The following is an 18531-nucleotide window of genomic DNA, read 5'->3' as shown; positions in this document are numbered from 1 at the left end:
GGTACATACTTCAATTATCATTAGGTATGGACTTGAAAAGATAAATTTGGGCAAAATATGTAAATTAGCTCATTTGCATACTTTATTCAAGATGGCAGAAATGACAAATTAGAACATTTTTGTAGCAGTCCATAATCTGAAGCAAATAAGATAGTTACAATGCTTTTGGATTATAAATAAGACATGTTTGAAGATTGTATTGAGCCATCACTAGTACACAAGTCATTTTTGTAGAAATGTAGGATTTTTCATGAAATTTCAGGATCTAACAATGACAATTGTGATGCTGTACCCACCCCAAAAGCTTATAACAACAAACTAATTGGCCCAAAAAAAAGGTAATATCGTCTGGTTTTGAGAAAATCAACTCCAAAGATAGAAATGGTAAATACACATGACGTAATCATTCAAAAGGTGGTATTATCCTAAAAGTTGAATAGTGGAGGGATGGATTTACAGCATAGATTTGAAAAAGGTACATTTGATATATATATATAATTTTATTTTTTTCAGAACCTTAATCAGTAAAGGAGCATTGCTCAGCTGGCAGTCCTCACACAGAAAAATTGATTAGTAATAGTGAAGCAGTAAACGGGGAGGAGGCATATTTAGCCACACACAATGACTATGGATACAAGGCTGTTTCACACCACAGAAATCAAGATTAGCTAAGAAGTGATCTCATGCTCATCTGGACTGTGCTGCCGTCTTGTTTCCAGAGGAGTTTTCCACAAGTGAACTCCTCATTCCCCCATCCCTTCAGCAAACAGAGGAATGTATGATGCAGCTAACTGAACAGTGGCCAAATCCAGCTCCACAGTAAAAACACATTTTCAGTTTGTTTGTTTTAGAGGAAGCCATTTAGTCACCACATACAGAACAAAATCATACAGAATGTGCTATGAGGAAAGTGTGTGTGGTCCCGATGGAGCGGAACACAAACATGTTGACTAGCGCAGAGATAAATCAGACAGATGCTGTACTTTACCAGCGTTTAGCAGACCCTCCCGTCCAGAGTGAGTTACAATGCAAACACAAGTGCAAAGACCAGGGATAGAAGTGCAGTAATTCCCTAGTGGGGAAAAAAAACATCATCCCAGGAGGAATAGCAAGTGCAAGTGCACTGGTTTGACAACTTGTCAGCTGCTACATTGAACATTAAACTAAATTATACAAACAAGAACAAAAGTTCCATAATGAGCAGATATTAAAATGAACTATATTAAATTAGCAAGGAAGAATCACAGGTTTAAGTCCAGGGTTAAAAGATAAGTAAAAGTGTTGGAGATGAGAGTTGGTCAGAGGTTGAAGAGCTATGGATTATGGTTGAGTCTACATACAGGAATCCTCTGTATGGGATTGTGTCCCAGGTAGCATGTGTGTGCCTGCAAACTATTGACTATTGAATCTAGTTTTCTTTTTATCACCTACTGTTTTCTATTCAGCTATAACATTTGAGACCAGGCATTATCTGGCCGCTGAGTAGATCCCAGAGTTAGTAACTTTTTTTCAGCAAAAAAACAGTGGGATTCTCAGGGTGTTTTTTTGTTGTTGTTGCTTTGCTTGCATTATTCACTTGCTCCAAGACTGGTCCTTCTGCAAGACTACCGCACCCAGCTCAATAATACAACTCAGACAAAGTAGTGCCTTCAAGAACTTTAATGACTCAGAGATGGTTAAAGTAATTTACAATAGCAATAATGCAAAGCAAGCAGCTCGCCTTGTGGCTCTGAAAAGCACTGTACACAGGTAGCATGTGCAGAGGGGGGAGAGAGAGGGAGGGAGGGAGGGGGAGAGAGAGAGAGAGAGAGAGAGAGAGAGAGAGAGATAAAAAAAAAAAGTATAAAGTGCAGGAGTGATGTTTCTCAGGTCAGGTGTGGTTGGCACGGCTCAGGATTGGCTAGCCAACAGCAGAGGGTGCTGGGAGCGTAACATTGGTTAATTTGATATGTATTTTTACCCCCTCAATGAAATGTAGTACATTATTAATAATCAAGCACGTAATACTGAAATGCTGAGAGGAAGGTTGTGAGCAGAAACAGACAGCAGGCCATCAGAAATGCCCTTCCTCTTTTTGACCCAAACTCCACAAGCATTGTACGCACCGTGAGTAAATCAACAAACGTAAAAGGTTGTAGAATTTAACAGTGGTTGGTCAACATCCAAACTGTACACAGAAAAAAATAGGAGTCACCTCAAGGCGTAACAGAAATTGCGCTGGATTCACCTTTCGCACTGACTCTCAAAATAAATGAAATAAACCAACTCTTAGAACTTAGCTGCAATGCTTATGCTACGATACAGAAACCACAAAAACCTTCGCCGTGGAAACGAGGCTGCAAGTGTGGAGCAGACCTGGGTCCAAACAGAATTCATTTTGGATTCAAATACTTTTCTGCATTTAACTAGGCTTGCCTGGTGTATTGGAAGAAAATAAATGATCCCAAAAATGTAAACCTCACCCATCTGCTCCTCCCTGGAGGCTCAACTACACCAGACAAGATCTATGGAGCACAGAAAATCATTTGAATCCAAAACGAATACCGTTTGAACCCAGGTCTGGTGTGGAGCCACACCTCAATAAGGCAACTGCATCCGAATGTCAGGTAGAAGTGCCGCAGAGTGAAAGCACGGTATGGACAGCAGAAAATACACGGTGCCCCAATCCACTACACTGCAGCAGCATTACTGTACTGACACAATGTCAAAAATGAGAACCATGTATTCATCGTGACGTAGAACCTTGAGAAAATGAATGTACATGCATGCATTACCAGTTGACTATCCAAGTCATCGTAACTCCCACAATTTTACATTTACCTATATACAAGTTTGTCAAAGCTTTACAGTGACTATTGGTATAAAATGTGCATGAATAAAAATATGACCACAAATATGCTTTTCTTTTTTCCCCTCCCCCGTTTCTGGCATAACCCCTCCCGAAACCTGTCCCTTTTTTTTTTTTTTTGGTTCATGAACAGAGTGCACAGTACAAAAAAAACACACAAAATGGCCAACCTGTCAAGAGGATGAGAAGCCGGACAGAATTTTAAAACAATGAGACCTATAATGTGCAATTATTAGTCAACACTTAAAAGGCTGCAATCGTCACAGACACTATAAAAAAATGGGAGGGAGGAGGGCGGGTGTTTTCTACAGGAAGCTGTAAAATGATCCCCGTCGACCGCTAAACTGCAAACATCTGCCGGAGGAGCAGAGCCAGGACCGGCAAACTCATCCCAATCCCCTGCTCCGATTGGACGTCCGCTCGGGTACTGCCCCTAAGAGCTTTCTGGTGTGTCGCCGACAGCCAGCCTGTATTGTGACAATCGACGGACCGCCGACCTGTGATTTCCGCTGGTGTACAGTAAGGATGGACTCCGAACAAGGTGATCCCATTGTGGGCCACTGTCCTGGTGGAAAGCCATTGACCCACATTGACCACAGTTGTTGTGTATCAGGTAATCTATTCAGTCACAATTCAAAACCTGCACTTAGGTGCCCCTGAGCCCCAAACCTTTAGCTTCAGTTTTAACTGATACAGAGCAGCACAGCTAGCGGTCAGTTGTTAGGAAGCTGTAGATGTCGTCTGTATTAAACCCCATACAAATCACTCCAGCAACCTCACAACCTAATATTTTTTCCCCCTTATAAATAACATGTTTCGGACAATACCCAGAAACACAATTTCTTAAAATGTAATACTGTACTTACATTATAACAACTTCAAAAGGCACAGACAATACAAGTGTACAGTGGAGAGTCGAATGGGCGAAATAAAAGTCCTTTTTAAAAAAACGTTAACACAGAAAACATTTAAAACAGTTTTCCACGGTACTGTAGATGCGGAGCTTGGAGTTCGAGGGGCAAAGCGCACTGCCAATTTAATTAAAAACCCCACTTCAGGCAGGAGGACACAAGCAATGACAGCTCGAGTCATCTCTCGGGGCTCAAGAACTGAAGCACACTGCTTTACTCTTTTTCAAATCCAAGGTTTTACCGTGCCGACTCCACGGCCCTGTGTGCGATATGTTACATCGACACGGCTCCATTGCAGAAGCGGACCTCCAAAACCATGTCAGTGTGGCCCTCTGGAACCTGTAGGTATCAGTCTGCCCTTTCCATTTGTACTTTTACTTTGTACGGGTCTTGACGTTCTTAAAATCATTTGTTAGTCACTGAAAACTTACGAAAATTAAACGAAAATCTCTTGGAGGTCTTCCAAATAAAATTGCATTTCAAGGTAAGAGCTCCCCCTTCAGGATAATTTCCAGGTCGGACGTGAGAAGGCAGTAATATTGCATACGAAGGCAGAAAGCAGGGCTGGGCAGTTCCCACCGAAAAGCATTTAGGGGGGGAGGCTTCTTTTCCAATCCAATCCCAGACCATACGAGTAAAAGAATAAAGTAGACATGTTTTTCTCCTAAGCCCTCTTCCTCATGTAGAATCCTGATGTCAGATGTACCCACACTCCTTCCCTGAAATGGATATCATTCCACCCCCCCCCCACCCCACCCCGCAAAATGTCCGCTAGGTTCGAGGTCCGAGAGCTGACGAGTGTCGAACCCGCTCTTAGGGCGAGGCGGCGGCGTGGAATTTGACGAAAGCGACGGCCGCCAGCTCCTTGCAGAACTCCTCCAGGACGATGACGCCTTCCAGCAGGGTCAAATGGTCGATGCTGGAACCAGACGATTAAATAAACAACCCAACAAAACAAGCAAATGACCAGACAAAACAAAAACCTCTTAGAGTGGTCTCACACACTTTAGAAGAAAGAAAAATGTTTTAGACCTAACTGTAGAACTACAAGCTAATGTCCGCGCATGTTGTCGGCCTCACATACAGTGCAGTGCAGTGCATAGAGTAAGCATTTGATGGTACAATTTCTGTGCTTTTGGCTCTGTACTCCAGCACATTGGATTTCATTCCTACATGGATCGGCCAACATGGATGTAAATAGTAGCTTCATTTCAAATCCAATGTGCAGGAGTGCAGAGCCAAAAGAACAGAAATTGTACCGGTGTCCGGTGCATGTGTACATATGGCTTTCACTGGAGATTGCCAAACTGATAAATCAGTCAATTTACAAAACTAGTTATTTAGGAATATAAAAAGAATTGTGCCCTTTCTGAATTCAAATGCAGCTCGCTACAAGCTCTCACGACGCACTCCCTCACTCTCACGACGCACTCCCTCACTCTCACGACGCACTGTCTCGCTCTGTAAGCTTACCCTGGCCCCTCTGGCTCCAATCCCAGCAGTCTCTTTCTCACCAGCAGAAGTTTGGGGGTGAAATCGGGAATGCGATGAATCCTCAACATGAGGTCCCCAACCACCTGACACACACAGACGGACATCGTCCAGGTCAAGACACAAGTAAAGACCATACAGCAGAGCTGGACACATGTAAAGACAGACCATTCAGCACGTTTCTTCAAAATAGGAAATTAAGGCAAATTAAACGACCCCCTCTCACAAATTCACTCGGGAAATGACACACAACTTTCGCCTAGACACTGAAAACTCAATATAACTAAGACTTCTTATGATGCAGTAGCACATATAATCACTACAACCAAAAACACAATGCTACAAAACTCACATTGCAGTCTTACATTACATATGCGGTTTTCAAGACATGTGGCAACTATAGGAAGCACCAATTAATGCAGACAGTAGCTATACTGACAAACACATTCAACGTATCCAGAATGAGCATATCCGTAATTTAAGGAAGTGCGAGGACTTGGAAAAGAGCTCAGGGAAAAGGTTTCGTACAGGGAAGCCAGCATTCTGGAGGATGCAAGCTTACACCAATTGTGTTACAAATGTATACCCATACCGCCCATGTCATTGCAGATGTCATGACATCCTCTTATGTTATATGACCTGGCTGCCCAGTAGGCTTCACTGGTTAAGAGCATAATAGTAATATTTTCCCACTGCAGCTGGGCCCGAGCATTAAAGGACAGACATAGAGACAGACCCTGACGATGACGGAGAAGAGGGACCGGCAGCTGGGGGCCAGGTTGATGTAGGGGTCCAGGAGGTACTCATGCAAGTGGGGGTGGGGGAAAAGTGCCAGTTTGGACAGCACCGATGTCACCTGCAGATTTACATCATAGGGCTGGAGACAGAGCAGACAGCAGAAACGTCAGCTACAATGCATACTTATTACACACATCAGCTCTGACAAACAGTCATTACAAGCATCAGCTCCGACAAACAGTCATTACACACATCAGCTCCGACACACAGTCCTTACACACAAGAACTCCGACATACATTCATTACGAACATCTGCTTAGACACACTCATTACAGACATCAACTCTGACACTCACACGAGCTCTGACACGCTCATGAAATACAGCAACTGTGATGTACACAGCCTACTTAATCAAATCAAACAGAACAATCTCATTGACGCCTTTTTATAACCTTATTTACTGAACAGAAATGTTTTTGGTTTGTTTCCCCCCCCACCTGATCCAGGATCCGACCCATTCTGTCGAACAGGACCTTCAGGAAGTGCCCCTCAAAGAAGGGGGTCTGTAGGTCGCACTTCTCAAAGGCTTTCGGTGAGCCCCGCCAGTCCCACCTCTGACAGACAGCACAGTAGTCCCGAAACTGGGGGGGGAGGAGAGAAAATGGCGCATAAACCAATCTATAAACAATTACAATCCATTCATTCAGAAACCAATTAAACCAGTCAATCGATCCACACACCTAAACCAGTCACTAATGAGTTGGTCGAGCCATAGCTCCACCAAATAGAGTCAATAAATCCATGAACAACTCAAAGGACTAATCGGTCTAGTCGAGGCAGTCGTATAGACACAATGAGTGAAAGTGTTATATCTGGCAGAAGGTGGCGAGGGGCTTTGGTGAGTGACCAAGCGCTGAGTTTGTGAAGCGTTTACAGTGGGGCTGAGGAGGGGTTAAGGTAAAGCTGATACCTGGTTGTGTTTTAGGCCGTGGTTACGGTACAAATGAGGAGCTGTAGTGTTATTGCGGTTACGGTACAGGTGAGGAGCGGTTGCATTATAGGTAAAGCTGATACACGGTTGTGTTATAGGGTGTGGTTACAGCACAGCTGATACACGGTTGCGTTATAGGGTGTGGTTACAGCACAGCTGATACACGGTTGCATTATAGGGTGTGGTTACAGCACAGCTGATACACAGTTGCGTTATAGGGTGTGGTTACAGCACAGTTGATACACGGTTGCGTTATAGGGTGTGGTTACAGTACAGCTGAGGAATGGTTGCGTTATAGGGTGTGGTTACAGTACATCTGAGGAGTGGTTGCATTACAGGGTGTGGTTACAGTAGATCTCATAAGTGGTTGCATTATAGGGTATGGCTACGGTACAGCTGAGGTGTGGTTGTGGTTATCATGAGGAGTCTCACCTGTCTGTGGGCATCTCTCAGGTAGGTGTCGTACCCCGTACCCTCTACTTGGTAGGAGGACTTGGCCTCATCAGGGACCAGACACAGGAAACTACAGAGAGCACGAAGGGACAAGCTGTATTGAAACACAGGAAGTAGCACCGCAGTAATTACCATAGAAATAATTGATGTCACATACCTGTTCACGATTTTATGCACTTCTGTCTTCCCATCAGCCTTTGCATGATCGGGGCTCTGAGGTGGCGAGGCACTCAGCCAATCAGGACTGGAGAGCCTGTTGTCTGGGGCGAGGTCTGTGAACAAAGGGTCTTCCTCCAGATCGCTAAGAACAAAAACATCCATGCGCGCGCACGCACACACACACACACACACACACACACACACACACACAAAGAGATATTTAAAAACGAATGGTCTTGAAGTCGAGGAATCCAAGATGCAGACACAGATTTTTGTGGGTATACGTGCATGTTTGTCTCTGCACATGTCTGTACGCGTGTTTATGAATACGTTGCGCATGTCAGGGTGTCTGTGTGTACCCGTCTGTTTAGCGCGTGTGTACATGCATGCGTCTCTTACACAGTCTCTTACGTGTCTGTGCACGTGTGTATGAATACATCTGTGTGCAGGTGTCTTGCGCTTGTCTAGGTGTACATATGTGTCTGTGCATGCATCTCGGTATGTCTGTGTGCACGTGTCCGTGTGTACGTGTCCGTGTCCGTGTGTACGTGTCCGTGTGTACGCGTCCGTGTCCGTATGTACGTGTGTACACGTCCGTGTCCGTGTGTACGCGTCCGTGTGTACGCGTCCGTGTGTACGCGTCCGTGTCCGTGTGTACGCGTACGCGTCCGCGTCCGTGTGTATGCGTCCGTGTGTACGCGTCCGTGTCCGTGTGTACGCGTCCGTGTCCGTGTGTACGCGTCCGTGTCCGTGTGTACGCGTCCGTGTGTACGCGTACGCGTCCGTGTGTACGCGTCTGTGTGTACGCGTCCGTGTCTGTATGTCCGTGTGTACGCGTCCGTGTGTACGCGTACGCATCCGCGTCCGTGTGTACGCGTACGCGTCCGCGTCCGTGTGTACGCGTACGCGTCCGCGTCCGTGTGTACGCGTACGCGTCCGCGTCCGTGTGTACGCGTCCGCGTCCGTGTGTACGCGTCCGCGTCCGTGTGTACGCGTCCGCGTCCGTGTGTACGCGTCCGCGTCCGTGTGTACGCGTCCGCGTCCGTGTGTACGCGTCCGTGTCCGTGTGTACGCGTCCGTGTCCGTGTATACGCGTCCGTGTCCGTGTGTACGCGTCCGTGTCCGTGTGTACGCGTCCGTGTGTACGCGTCCGTGTGCATGCGTCCGGGTTCGTGTGTACGCGTCCGTGTGCATGCGTCCGTGTTCGTGTGTACGCTTCCGTGTGTACGCGTCCGTGTCCGTGTCCGTGCGTCCGTTTCCGTGTGTACGCGTCCGTGTCCGTGTCCGTGTCCGTGCGTCCGTGTTCGTGTGTACGCGTCCGTGTCCGTGTGTACGTGTTCGTGTGTACGCTTCCGTGTCCGTGTGTACGCATCCGTGTTCGTGTGTACGCGTCCGTGTCCACGCGTCCGTGTCCACGCGTCCGTGTCCACGCGTCTGTGTCCGTGTGTGCGCGTCCGTGTGTCCGTGTCGTGTGTGCGCGTCCGCGTGCGCGCGTCCGTGTCCGTGTGTACGCGTCCGTGTCCGTGCGTCCGTGTCCGTGTGTACGCGTCCGTGTCCGTGTGTACGCGTCCGTGTCCGTGTGTACGCGTCCGTGTCCGTGTGTACGCGTCCGTGTGTACGCGTCCGTGTCCGTGTGCACGCGTCTGTGTGAACGCGTCTGTGTGTACGCGTCTGTGTGTACACGTCTGTGTGTACGTGTCCGTGTGTACGTGTCCGTGTGCACGTGTCCGTGTGCACGTGTCCGTGTGCACGTGTCCGTGTGCACGTGTCCGTGTGCACGTGTCTGTGTGTACGTGTCCGTGTGCACGTGCGCGCGTCTCTCACACAGCCTCGGGCAGCGCGCCGTTCTCCACAGCCTCGCGCTCCTCTGGGGCCTTGTTCTCAGCGTAGCTCCTCTCCTCCAGGCTGCGCAGCACCAGGCTGTGCACCACATGTTCGCACGGCTTCTGGAGAAGCTGCTCAAACAAGCGCAGCGTCATGATGCTGATCTGTCCAGCAGGGGGAGACAGACAGCACAAAGTCAGACTGCATTCCAATCTAACAGGCATCCTTTCTGAACAGCACTAAACTAAACAATGCTTACTACTTACTAAACAGCACTAAACACTGCTCACTATTTACTAAACAGCACTAAATAAAGGCATACACAGACCTTCTTATTAATGGTCTTGAGGGTGTAGCACTACATTTTAAGCTAGAAGAGAAGAATAAACACACACAACTGCAACGCAAATAAGTCACTGGAGGTTATACTGAAGCACATAGGAGTTCAGATGTTTGGGCCTGTGTGAATCCTCCGGCTCCACACACCTCGTCCGACAGGTGGTCGCAATGCTCGATGAGCCTGTGTCTGAGGGGGACGCGGCTGATGGTGGCCAGAGACTCCGCGTGCCGCTCCTCCCCCAAGATGAAGTAGACGGTCTGCTGCAGGAGCGACTCCGAAGTCACCTGCCGAATGATCCGGTTCAGGACCGCCGTCGACGTCAGAATACCCAACTCAGAGCTGAGGGCATAACATAAGAGTCAGAGTCCGGGCGTGAGTGACAGAGTCAGAGTGAGAACATGAGGGACAGAGTGAGAGTACAGGCGTGAGTGACAGAGTCAGAGTTTGGGCGTGAGTGACAGTCAGAGTGAGAACATGAGGGACAGAGTCAGAGTACAAGCGTGAGTGACAGAGTCAGAGTGAATTGTATAAACAGTCTATGTAGAGTGTGGTTATGGTATAGCTGTACTGTACCATACAACCCAAAACAGGTAACTTACGTCTGCATTAGCTGTGGCTCCAGAATCGTCACAAAGAACCTATCCCGCACCGCTTGGGCTAGCACCGCCCCTGCCGTCTGCAGAGGGACAATGCTAGGTTAGCACAGGTCAGCCTGCAAGCTAGCTTATGCACTTATTACTCATTATCCGGCAATGGAAAGTGAAACATTACCCAGTGTTAGCTTATCCAAATGCTAGCACTGACAAGAGTCAAGCGTTGTCAAGTGTTTGGACACATTCAGCACGAAGTTTAAAACATAGCCCGTGAAAGTGCTACAACTGCATATTCTAATCTACAGGAAGTGACAACATTTTCACTTAATTTACATCATGAGTAGCACATGAAATGCCCCTCTGGTGCAGTTTTCCTGCATATTGGCATCAGTCCAATACCACAAGTTAATTTAAAGCTATTATTGGACACTAACAATGCAGCCCCGATATTGTTATAGCATACCCCTCATATGTAATGGGGCTGGGCTATATACCGCAACAATAATGATCTAATTCAATAATGGTCATCGCCACCATGTGGTGTATTGCCGTTATTTTCATAATTTTCACTTATTATTATTATTCACAATAATACCTGATGCAGTAGTAAACACCGGAAATTCAGAGGAATGTGAAATACTCGTTGGGAAAATGTCTTCACTGTTCTCTATTGATTGTTAATAAAACAGCCAATCCCTACAATAAGAAAGGCAATAACCCTCAAGGTAGCATTCGACAATTGACAATCAGTGCTAAAATGTAGCTAAAACTACGAAACTCCAATCTTGGGAGTACACGAAGCTACCCTATGCTTAAATCCCTGAAAACATACACACAGGCCTGGGAAAGGCTAACATATGATGTCAGTGGCACAGAGAGGCCAGACAGGGTTGCTGCATGTACCTTCTGCGCCTCTTTGATCAGCTGATCGCAGTAGTCCAGCCAGGAGAGGAAGGAGATGAGCGCTCTCTTCCCCACGAACGCGGCCGCGTCCTCCTTCAGGTTATACGCGTCCAGCCTGCCAATCGCATGCAAGCGCATCAAACACACGCGTATTCAAAACACTGTCATTGTTGTACCATTGCCTCCTGAAAAGCTCTGGAGCAATGTGAGGTTAAGGGCCTTGCGCACAGGCCCCCAACAGCTGTGCAGATCTTATCATGGCTCCACCAGTCATGTACCTTAACCTCTAGGCTACAGGCTGCCCTCACACAGAACAGAACAGAACAGGAGCACTGAGATGACTGCCGCAGTAGCAGCGCAGAGATGCCCACCCCCAGTTGACGGACTCCACGGTCTCGATGTCCAGCGGGTCCATAGCCTGTGGCAGGGCCTGGTAGAAGGTGGTCAGACGGTCTGTCAGGAGCTGGCACAGGGTGGTGTTCTCCGTCAGGCACTTGGCAGCGGCAGGTTCCGGAAGGCTGACCAGCAGCATGAGGCCCTCGCAGGCCTTCACCACGATCCGCCCATCCTGGAACGAACGCACGGGGGTCAGTACGAGAGGGGCACATAACCTCAGCACACATAGGGTCAGTACGAGAGGGGTATATAACCCTGACACACATAGGGTCAGTACGACAGGGGTATATAACCCTGACATACACACATATACACACACATACGGACAGTACATAACCCTGACACATACCCACAACCAGTCAGTACTGCAGGGATATGCACTCAAATAAGAGATTCCACTCCAAAAACCCCCGACACGCACACAACCAGTCAGTACTGCGAGATATGCACACACAACCTTCGCATTAAACCATAGTACACCAGTTTTGTTCTGGGGCTCCAATTTGATATAACCGCATGACCAAATATCAGCTGTGTTGCCAAGTGCTTACTGTTGCATTAAGTTAACATGAATAGTTGTTAACATGAATAACCTGACATACATATGCATCAATTAAACATGAAATAAAATGTTCATTAGTCAATATTCATCTGCTAACTAACAAATTAGTTCCATGAATATTAATACATTAGTAAGCCATAGGATAAACATACAATTAGTTAACCATTAACAAATACATTAGCTGCTTTTTTTCTTTACAATATGAATTCACATTAACTAATGTAGTTATAAACATGAATTAATCATGTACAAATACATCAAAACAAAGCTGTGATCACCCCGACAGCACCCGTGATTTTCAACACCTGCCTTGTCGAAAAAGTTGCTCTGCAACTTCAGCCCGAACCATGACAGACTGCACTATCGCTAGGGTATGTAACCATGACACACACAGTACAAAGGGTAAGCACAATAGGGTTATGTCACAGCTCCGATATGGGCCTACACAGCACTGAGCACTGAGCACTGAGCACTGAGCACTGAGCACTGAGCACTGAGCACTGAGCACTGACCGGACTCTTGGTGAGGTTGAGCAGGGAGTTGACGAGGTTGTAGCTGGGATTGTGATTGGACGGGGGAGCGTTCTGAGGCTCCGCCCTCGAGTCCCCCGCGCTCTGCGATTGGCCCGTGTCTGGAGACGAGGCTTTACTCGGTTCCGCCACGTCGCCCACGCCGCCCTCCAACCCGCTAGCACCTGCAGCTCCGGCTTTGGCCCGGTTCTGTGAAGAAAGATCATACGCAGGTTCTCACACCTGGAAACTGTGCAGTGTGTAAAGCAGGAAGTCCTTACAACTGTCATCTAGAGCACTGGTCCTCACACCTGGTCCTGCAGAGCCGCAGGGTGTGCTACTTTTTGTTGTTGCTCAGCACTAAATCTATCAATTAAAGCAATTACAGTTAACTCGCCTCACCTTGTTTTTGGGTCTGAATTGGTTGACTGATTTTAGGACAAAAAATACTTTGCTGTTCTCGACCGATCTTGCCTGGTGCAACTGAGCCAACCAAGATAACCAGAAGGCAGAGTTCACAATTCTTGTGAGTATTTCATAGGTTCCAATACACCAGACAAGTCAATCAGTCTGCTATTAGCCTCAACGGCCAGAGTTTCCCTGGTCCAGAGCACTCGTGTCTAAATCTGTGCACTGTTGGTTAGTCGGGGCATACTGCAGGTGGTGCTCGTACCTCCAAGAAGAAGTTGATGAGGTACGGGTCCTGTTTGAGTTTGGCGCACACGATGCAGAGGAACTGGATCTCTTCGTTCTCAGTGGGAGCAGCCAGGACCTCCCCGCACAGACGAACCAGTTTCTGAGACAGGAGAGACGGAGAGAGGGACTAGGCTTTTGCTCAGCACAATGAGATCTCAAACATGTATAGACAAACCTATGCTGACACAGACACAGACACACCTGTTGTGACGGACGTTTTGCCTGCAAACGTGCACAACCAAATAAACATGAGAGGGAAAACTACAATATGCAAACACTTACAGTATGAAAATACAGTTTGCAAAACATAGACACAATGAAATAGCAGACCACCCAATCCTGTCCGTTAACCGCCCCCTTCCCTCACCTCCCAGATCTCCCAAATTAAATTATATAGCATTACAGCGGACAAAAGCACTTGCAGAGACAGAGGCCTCACCTGCACAGGCCTGTGGACATTTATGTGGGGCAGAAGAGGCTGGCGGATTCTCCCCAGCAGCTTGGTGTAGAAGCCCAACACCTGCTGTTTCATTCCAGGCGGGCACTGCAGGTGGAATGGGCTCAATGTCATTAATAAATAAAAACAGGATGTAATACTCATGGTATAGAAAGAAAAATACCCAACACGCTACAAGCCAGCTAAAAAAAGAGGATCAAACAGGCGCTCTACAATCAGGAAAAATAGACTACATGAGACCCGAAATAACAGACAGTGGAGTACACCTAACTCCGAGAAATACACTTTGTTTAATTAATTTCTTTAAACCGAATCCGTTTCTATGAGCTCTGCGTGCTCATATCTGCAGGTTTTCCCCTGCACCAAGACTGTCCTTACTAAATACCCTGTCATTGTCTTAAAGATGAGAAATGAGCACTGATTGGTCCCCTCCTTGAAAACAGAGTAGCTAGGGGCCATCTGATTGGCTCCCTACATGACTGGGTCATGCTTACATCTGCTTTGCCCAGGGTGTAGAGGGTCTCCAGGATTTTGTGGTGCAGAAGGTACTCCATGCAAGGCCCGGTCTCACCAGACTCCCGCTCGCTCTCTTCCTGGGTCAAAATGTCCAGCATTTGTTCCAGGTGAGACGGGATGTTGGTGTCCGTCACTGGGGCCTTGTCATCTGTGTTAAAAATGCAGAACCAAGAGCCATGCATGAGGATATCTGTCAGAATCTGATTGTAATAGGCTTCACTTCAGTGCAGAGATCATCAGCTCTCCCTCAAATTCAAATCCAGCCCTGGCTTTCTTTTCTTCCAGGTAATTGGCGCTACTGATTGGCCAGACTGTCTTTGGAAAACCAGCAGCTCTTAGCCCTTGAACTGGCAGAATTACCTGATGTCTCTATGTAGTAATGTGTGATAGCTTTCCAGTGGTAGACAAAGTCTTCTTGGAGAGGAAGAGAAGGCGCCAGCTGCAAAAAACAAAACAAACAGACAAGAATCGGGTCAAATGCATAGTCCCAGAAATCCCCGCCTGTCGTTTATGCCTCTTCAAAAAAGCAATCTAGTCCAGTCCCACAAGACTACACTGACAAAGGACTTCAAATCTAAGTGTTGTTAATTGTACAGCTGGCGTAGCTGGCTAGGACAATTCGGTGTCTCACCCTCGGTACCACAATCACGGTTTGTCTAGCTAGCTACACCGCTACATGAACAACGTATGAGCATTAAGCAGCACAATTAGGTTCCAAGTTACGCAATTTCCAAACGAAATAGACGACCGTATTGTCAGCAGCAAATTCGTAGGATTGGGTAATATGATAGACTACTTGGCTATACACCGTTCCAAATAAGCGAACAGTAACGTTATGCACCTTTAATTAGAGAGCAATAAGATGTATAGGCAGTAAAACACCTATTTTGGTGAAAGTATTTAGTGAATGCTGGCAAGCAGGATTTATTCTCGCTAGCAGTCATCGTAGGCTAGTTAGCTAAGCAATTGTTTACCAAACCAAATGCATAAGCTTGTTAGCGCTAGAGCTAGCTAATTAGCTAACGTTAACTTAGCTAGGTTTGAACGATGATTAACGAACATTACGAAACGTTAGCTAGCAATAAGAGATTGAGATTGCGTTCGTCAATTAAAAAATCGAAACATTCCCCATTAGATTATTGTTATTGATTATTGTTATTATTTGTAGTATAACTAACCATTTAACTAACCATATTTTCCAAGGCTAGCAGAGGGCCTATACATTTGGTTACTGAGCTACTCCAGCTAACTAAGCTAATGCTACATAGCTAGCAGGAAATATCACATTCTAATCAACTATTTGTTTTTACATACAGATGTTGTCGTTAAATGAATACAGTGCCGCCTCCCAAAACGCCACAATTGTCCTGCCTTGATTTAGAAGCATATTCCTACATTTGCTACAGAATGCAATCAGCTAACGTCAGCTAGTTTTAGGCCCATACCTATCCCCCAGGTTTCTTGGGACCACTACGATTTGCCTTGTATCCCCTCCCAGCTAAAAATAAAATCCACTCACCGCCTCGACAGCGTGCTGGAGGATGGAGGTGAATTTGGAAAACATCTTGTTTTTGGACTGAAGAAGTTTCTCCCGAGAAGACCTAGAGAATTCCTCTATCTTCTTTCTATTACTACCGCCGCGATCCAGATTGGAGTTTTCATAAGGTGACCCTACACACCCCAGAGAAAAATAAAATTCGATTTAAACAAAACGGTAAAATAGACAATCCACCCGACGTCGTCACAGCTGCTGTACTGTAAACATTCAGAGAGGGAAGACGTCGGGTAACGTTAGCATTGGCTAGCTAGCTCCATGACAGGACACCGTGGCACTTCCACATCAGAGTGCGAAGAATGACGATTCCACCGCCATCTACGGGAGCAGGGGAGAAACACAGCTCTACCGCTGTCTGGACCTGGTTGCCAGGCTGATTTCAAAAAGGCATAACACTTCATATCATTAAAAAACACACAAAAATAAACAAAACAATTACAGACAAAATAAAGGGTAGTAATCTCAATTCCAAAATGACAAAACGGTCAATGGATTTCATACAACAACTAGCTTGTAATTACGGATAAACATGACTGGGAATTTGGGAAAGCTAACTAAAATCTGTGTTGGTCATTTGGTGAACAATCAACCAGAGGTGTGGAGCTTTTCTGTCTACTTTCAGATTTTCATACTGCTCAGAAAAAAAGTTATGTTTAAAAAAAAAAATGGCTTAAAGGCTTACTACATCAGCACCACTTAGTGTATGTCTTCCAAACTTCTAAGACATGTAGATATTTTGGTTAAGAACAGCCACAAGGAAAATTAAGCATAGCTGTTGTGCCCTTGAGCTTGGCCCTTAACCCCACATTGCTCCAGGCGGGATTGTCTCCTGTTTAGTCTAATCAACTGTGAGTCACTTTGGATAAAAGCATTAGCCAAACATCATATTGTTTCAAAGAGAACCTGAATTCACAATAAAACATACTTCCATGACTTTCTACATCAGCACCACTTGGTGTATGGTATCCATTTGAAATACTAGTTAATATCTTGGTTAAGAGCATCCACAAACGAAATATGATTGCAGTAATGGGTACAGCAATGCCGGAACAATTACAAATTAAATTAATGAAAAATTGCGTACAGGTGAAATATAGAAGCTGATGTGAGCTGATCATTCAATATGTGCAACACAAAAGTGTCCTTGAGCAATACACCTAACCCCCAATTGCATGGCAGCCAATCACCATTGGCAGAATAGTCTAAATCTGAATCAAATCAATATTTTTTGTGACCGCCCTTCGGCATTAAAACTGTATCACTTCTTTGAGATGTCCTGCAGTTCTATAAGACAATCTGCAGGGAGGTTGTTCCAAGCATGTTGGAAACTTGCCACAGTTCTTCTGCAGACTTTGGTTGGCTCCTTGGTTCTGATCTCAGACAGCCTTGATCAAGTTTTTATGTTAAAGTAGTCAGTTGCTTACAATAATATGTTACTTTTTGAAAATTAAATACAAAAATGTCTCTGTAAAATTAAATCTTTTGGAAAGTGAATATTTGGAAATCTCAAATGTGTTCTTTTTTACTAAAACACACACACAAAAAACCCATATATAATAAAGTCTAGGGTGCCTAAGACTTCTGCACAGTACTGTATATACTGATATTTCACCCAATTTGTAAATTAAATGCTTTTATTTATGGTAATTTATGATCTCATCCTGAGGAATATGTGAGAATGCTCAGAGAAAGATCAGTCACATCCAGTCTCCAGGCTTTCGGAAGCTCCCACAGGCACTGGGCACCCTCTCTTATGGTCCCAGATACAGTACAACTGATCACCCCAAATAGTTAGATACAGGCAACGTGAGAGCGCACACATGCTTCCAGAGTGGGAAGAGTTTCAGTCATTCACGTTACCTACAAGACATCAGCAAACTCACACGGGGGAAGCCACAGCACTTTACCCAGAATTTAAGTAGCAAGGAGCATTCCCAACTACACCAGTTAAGAACAAGGAGCATTCCCAACTTCACCAGTTAGGAACAAGGAGCATTCCTAACTACACCAGTGACTGTGTCAAGTCAAATGGATGTGCCAACGGGCATTTAAACATGGCAAAAATGTAATGTCTTTTTCAAAAAACATTTAAAGATGTAATGTCTTTTGGTTTTCTGTGTCCACAAACTTTCATCCAAAGAGAAATAAAATAAATAAAGCAGAGTAGCAAGGAACATTCCTCATTGCACCAGCAAACTCACACAGGGGAGTGACCCACTGTGCCCTGTGTGCGAAGCTGACCTAAAGAGACACCACGAGTTACATAGGGGAGAGGCCACATTGTGCCTATTTTGGGAAGTTCAGTAGAGGGGATCATTTTTTATTATTTAAGTGGGACAGCCATTATATGACATTTCCCTCGTACAGAAATAGTGGTAAAAAAGTGGTGAATGTCATGTACACAATTCGAATGGAGCCGTTGTTCAAACAGTCTCTTCTGTCACTGATTGATTATGCTAGGCAAAAACATATCCATATCAACAGATATGTCTTTCTGCATCAGCAGATTTGGTTTCAATGTACAAGTAGGCCTATCATTTTGTCTTTTGTGTAAGATTCTCATTCCTCAAATTTACCCTGCCACATTGC

At 45.7% G+C, this 18531-nt stretch overlaps 1 protein-coding gene across 1 annotated transcript; it reads right to left on the bottom strand.

Annotated features, from left to right (window-relative positions):
* Nucleotides 1-1644: 1644 nt before the first annotated feature.
* fhip2a (FHF complex subunit HOOK interacting protein 2) lies at nt 1645-16292 on the bottom strand. The gene is made up of 17 exons (XM_061232450.1): nt 15907-16292; nt 14748-14826; nt 14366-14535; nt 13854-13958; nt 13392-13514; nt 12722-12928; nt 11623-11819; nt 11252-11366; nt 10355-10431; nt 9902-10094; nt 9416-9579; nt 7590-7733; nt 7412-7502; nt 6486-6629; nt 5987-6127; nt 5233-5336; nt 1645-4678 (listed from the first exon to the last, which is right to left on the bottom strand). The coding sequence occupies exons 1-17, from the start codon at nt 15949-15951 to the stop codon at nt 4573-4575; spliced, it is 2205 nt and encodes a 734-aa protein (XP_061088434.1). The 5' UTR covers nt 15952-16292; the 3' UTR covers nt 1645-4572.
* Nucleotides 16293-18531: the final 2239 nt, after the last annotated feature.

The sequence above is a fragment of the Conger conger genome, chromosome 2 (genome assembly GCF_963514075.1).
Source record: "Conger conger chromosome 2, fConCon1.1, whole genome shotgun sequence".
NCBI lineage: Eukaryota > Metazoa > Chordata > Actinopteri > Anguilliformes > Congridae > Conger > Conger conger.
Note: the sequence above shows the minus strand (reverse complement) of the source record. Positions and strands in the feature narration are given on the sequence as shown.

Bases quoted from the DNA above. Each gene is read 5' to 3' on its own strand.
- fhip2a (XM_061232450.1), bottom strand. From the start codon at position 15,951: ATGTTTTCCAAATTCACCTCCATCCTCCAGCACGCTGTCGAGGCG. The intron at 7,734-9,415 runs GTGAGAGACGCG...TTTTGTTCTTAG, and splicing joins GGCGCGCTGCCCGAGGCTGT to CGATCTGGAGGAAGACCCTT. The intron at 6,630-7,411 runs GTGAGACTCCTC...CTCCCCCCCCAG, and splicing joins TGAGAGATGCCCACAGACAG to TTTCGGGACTACTGTGCTGT.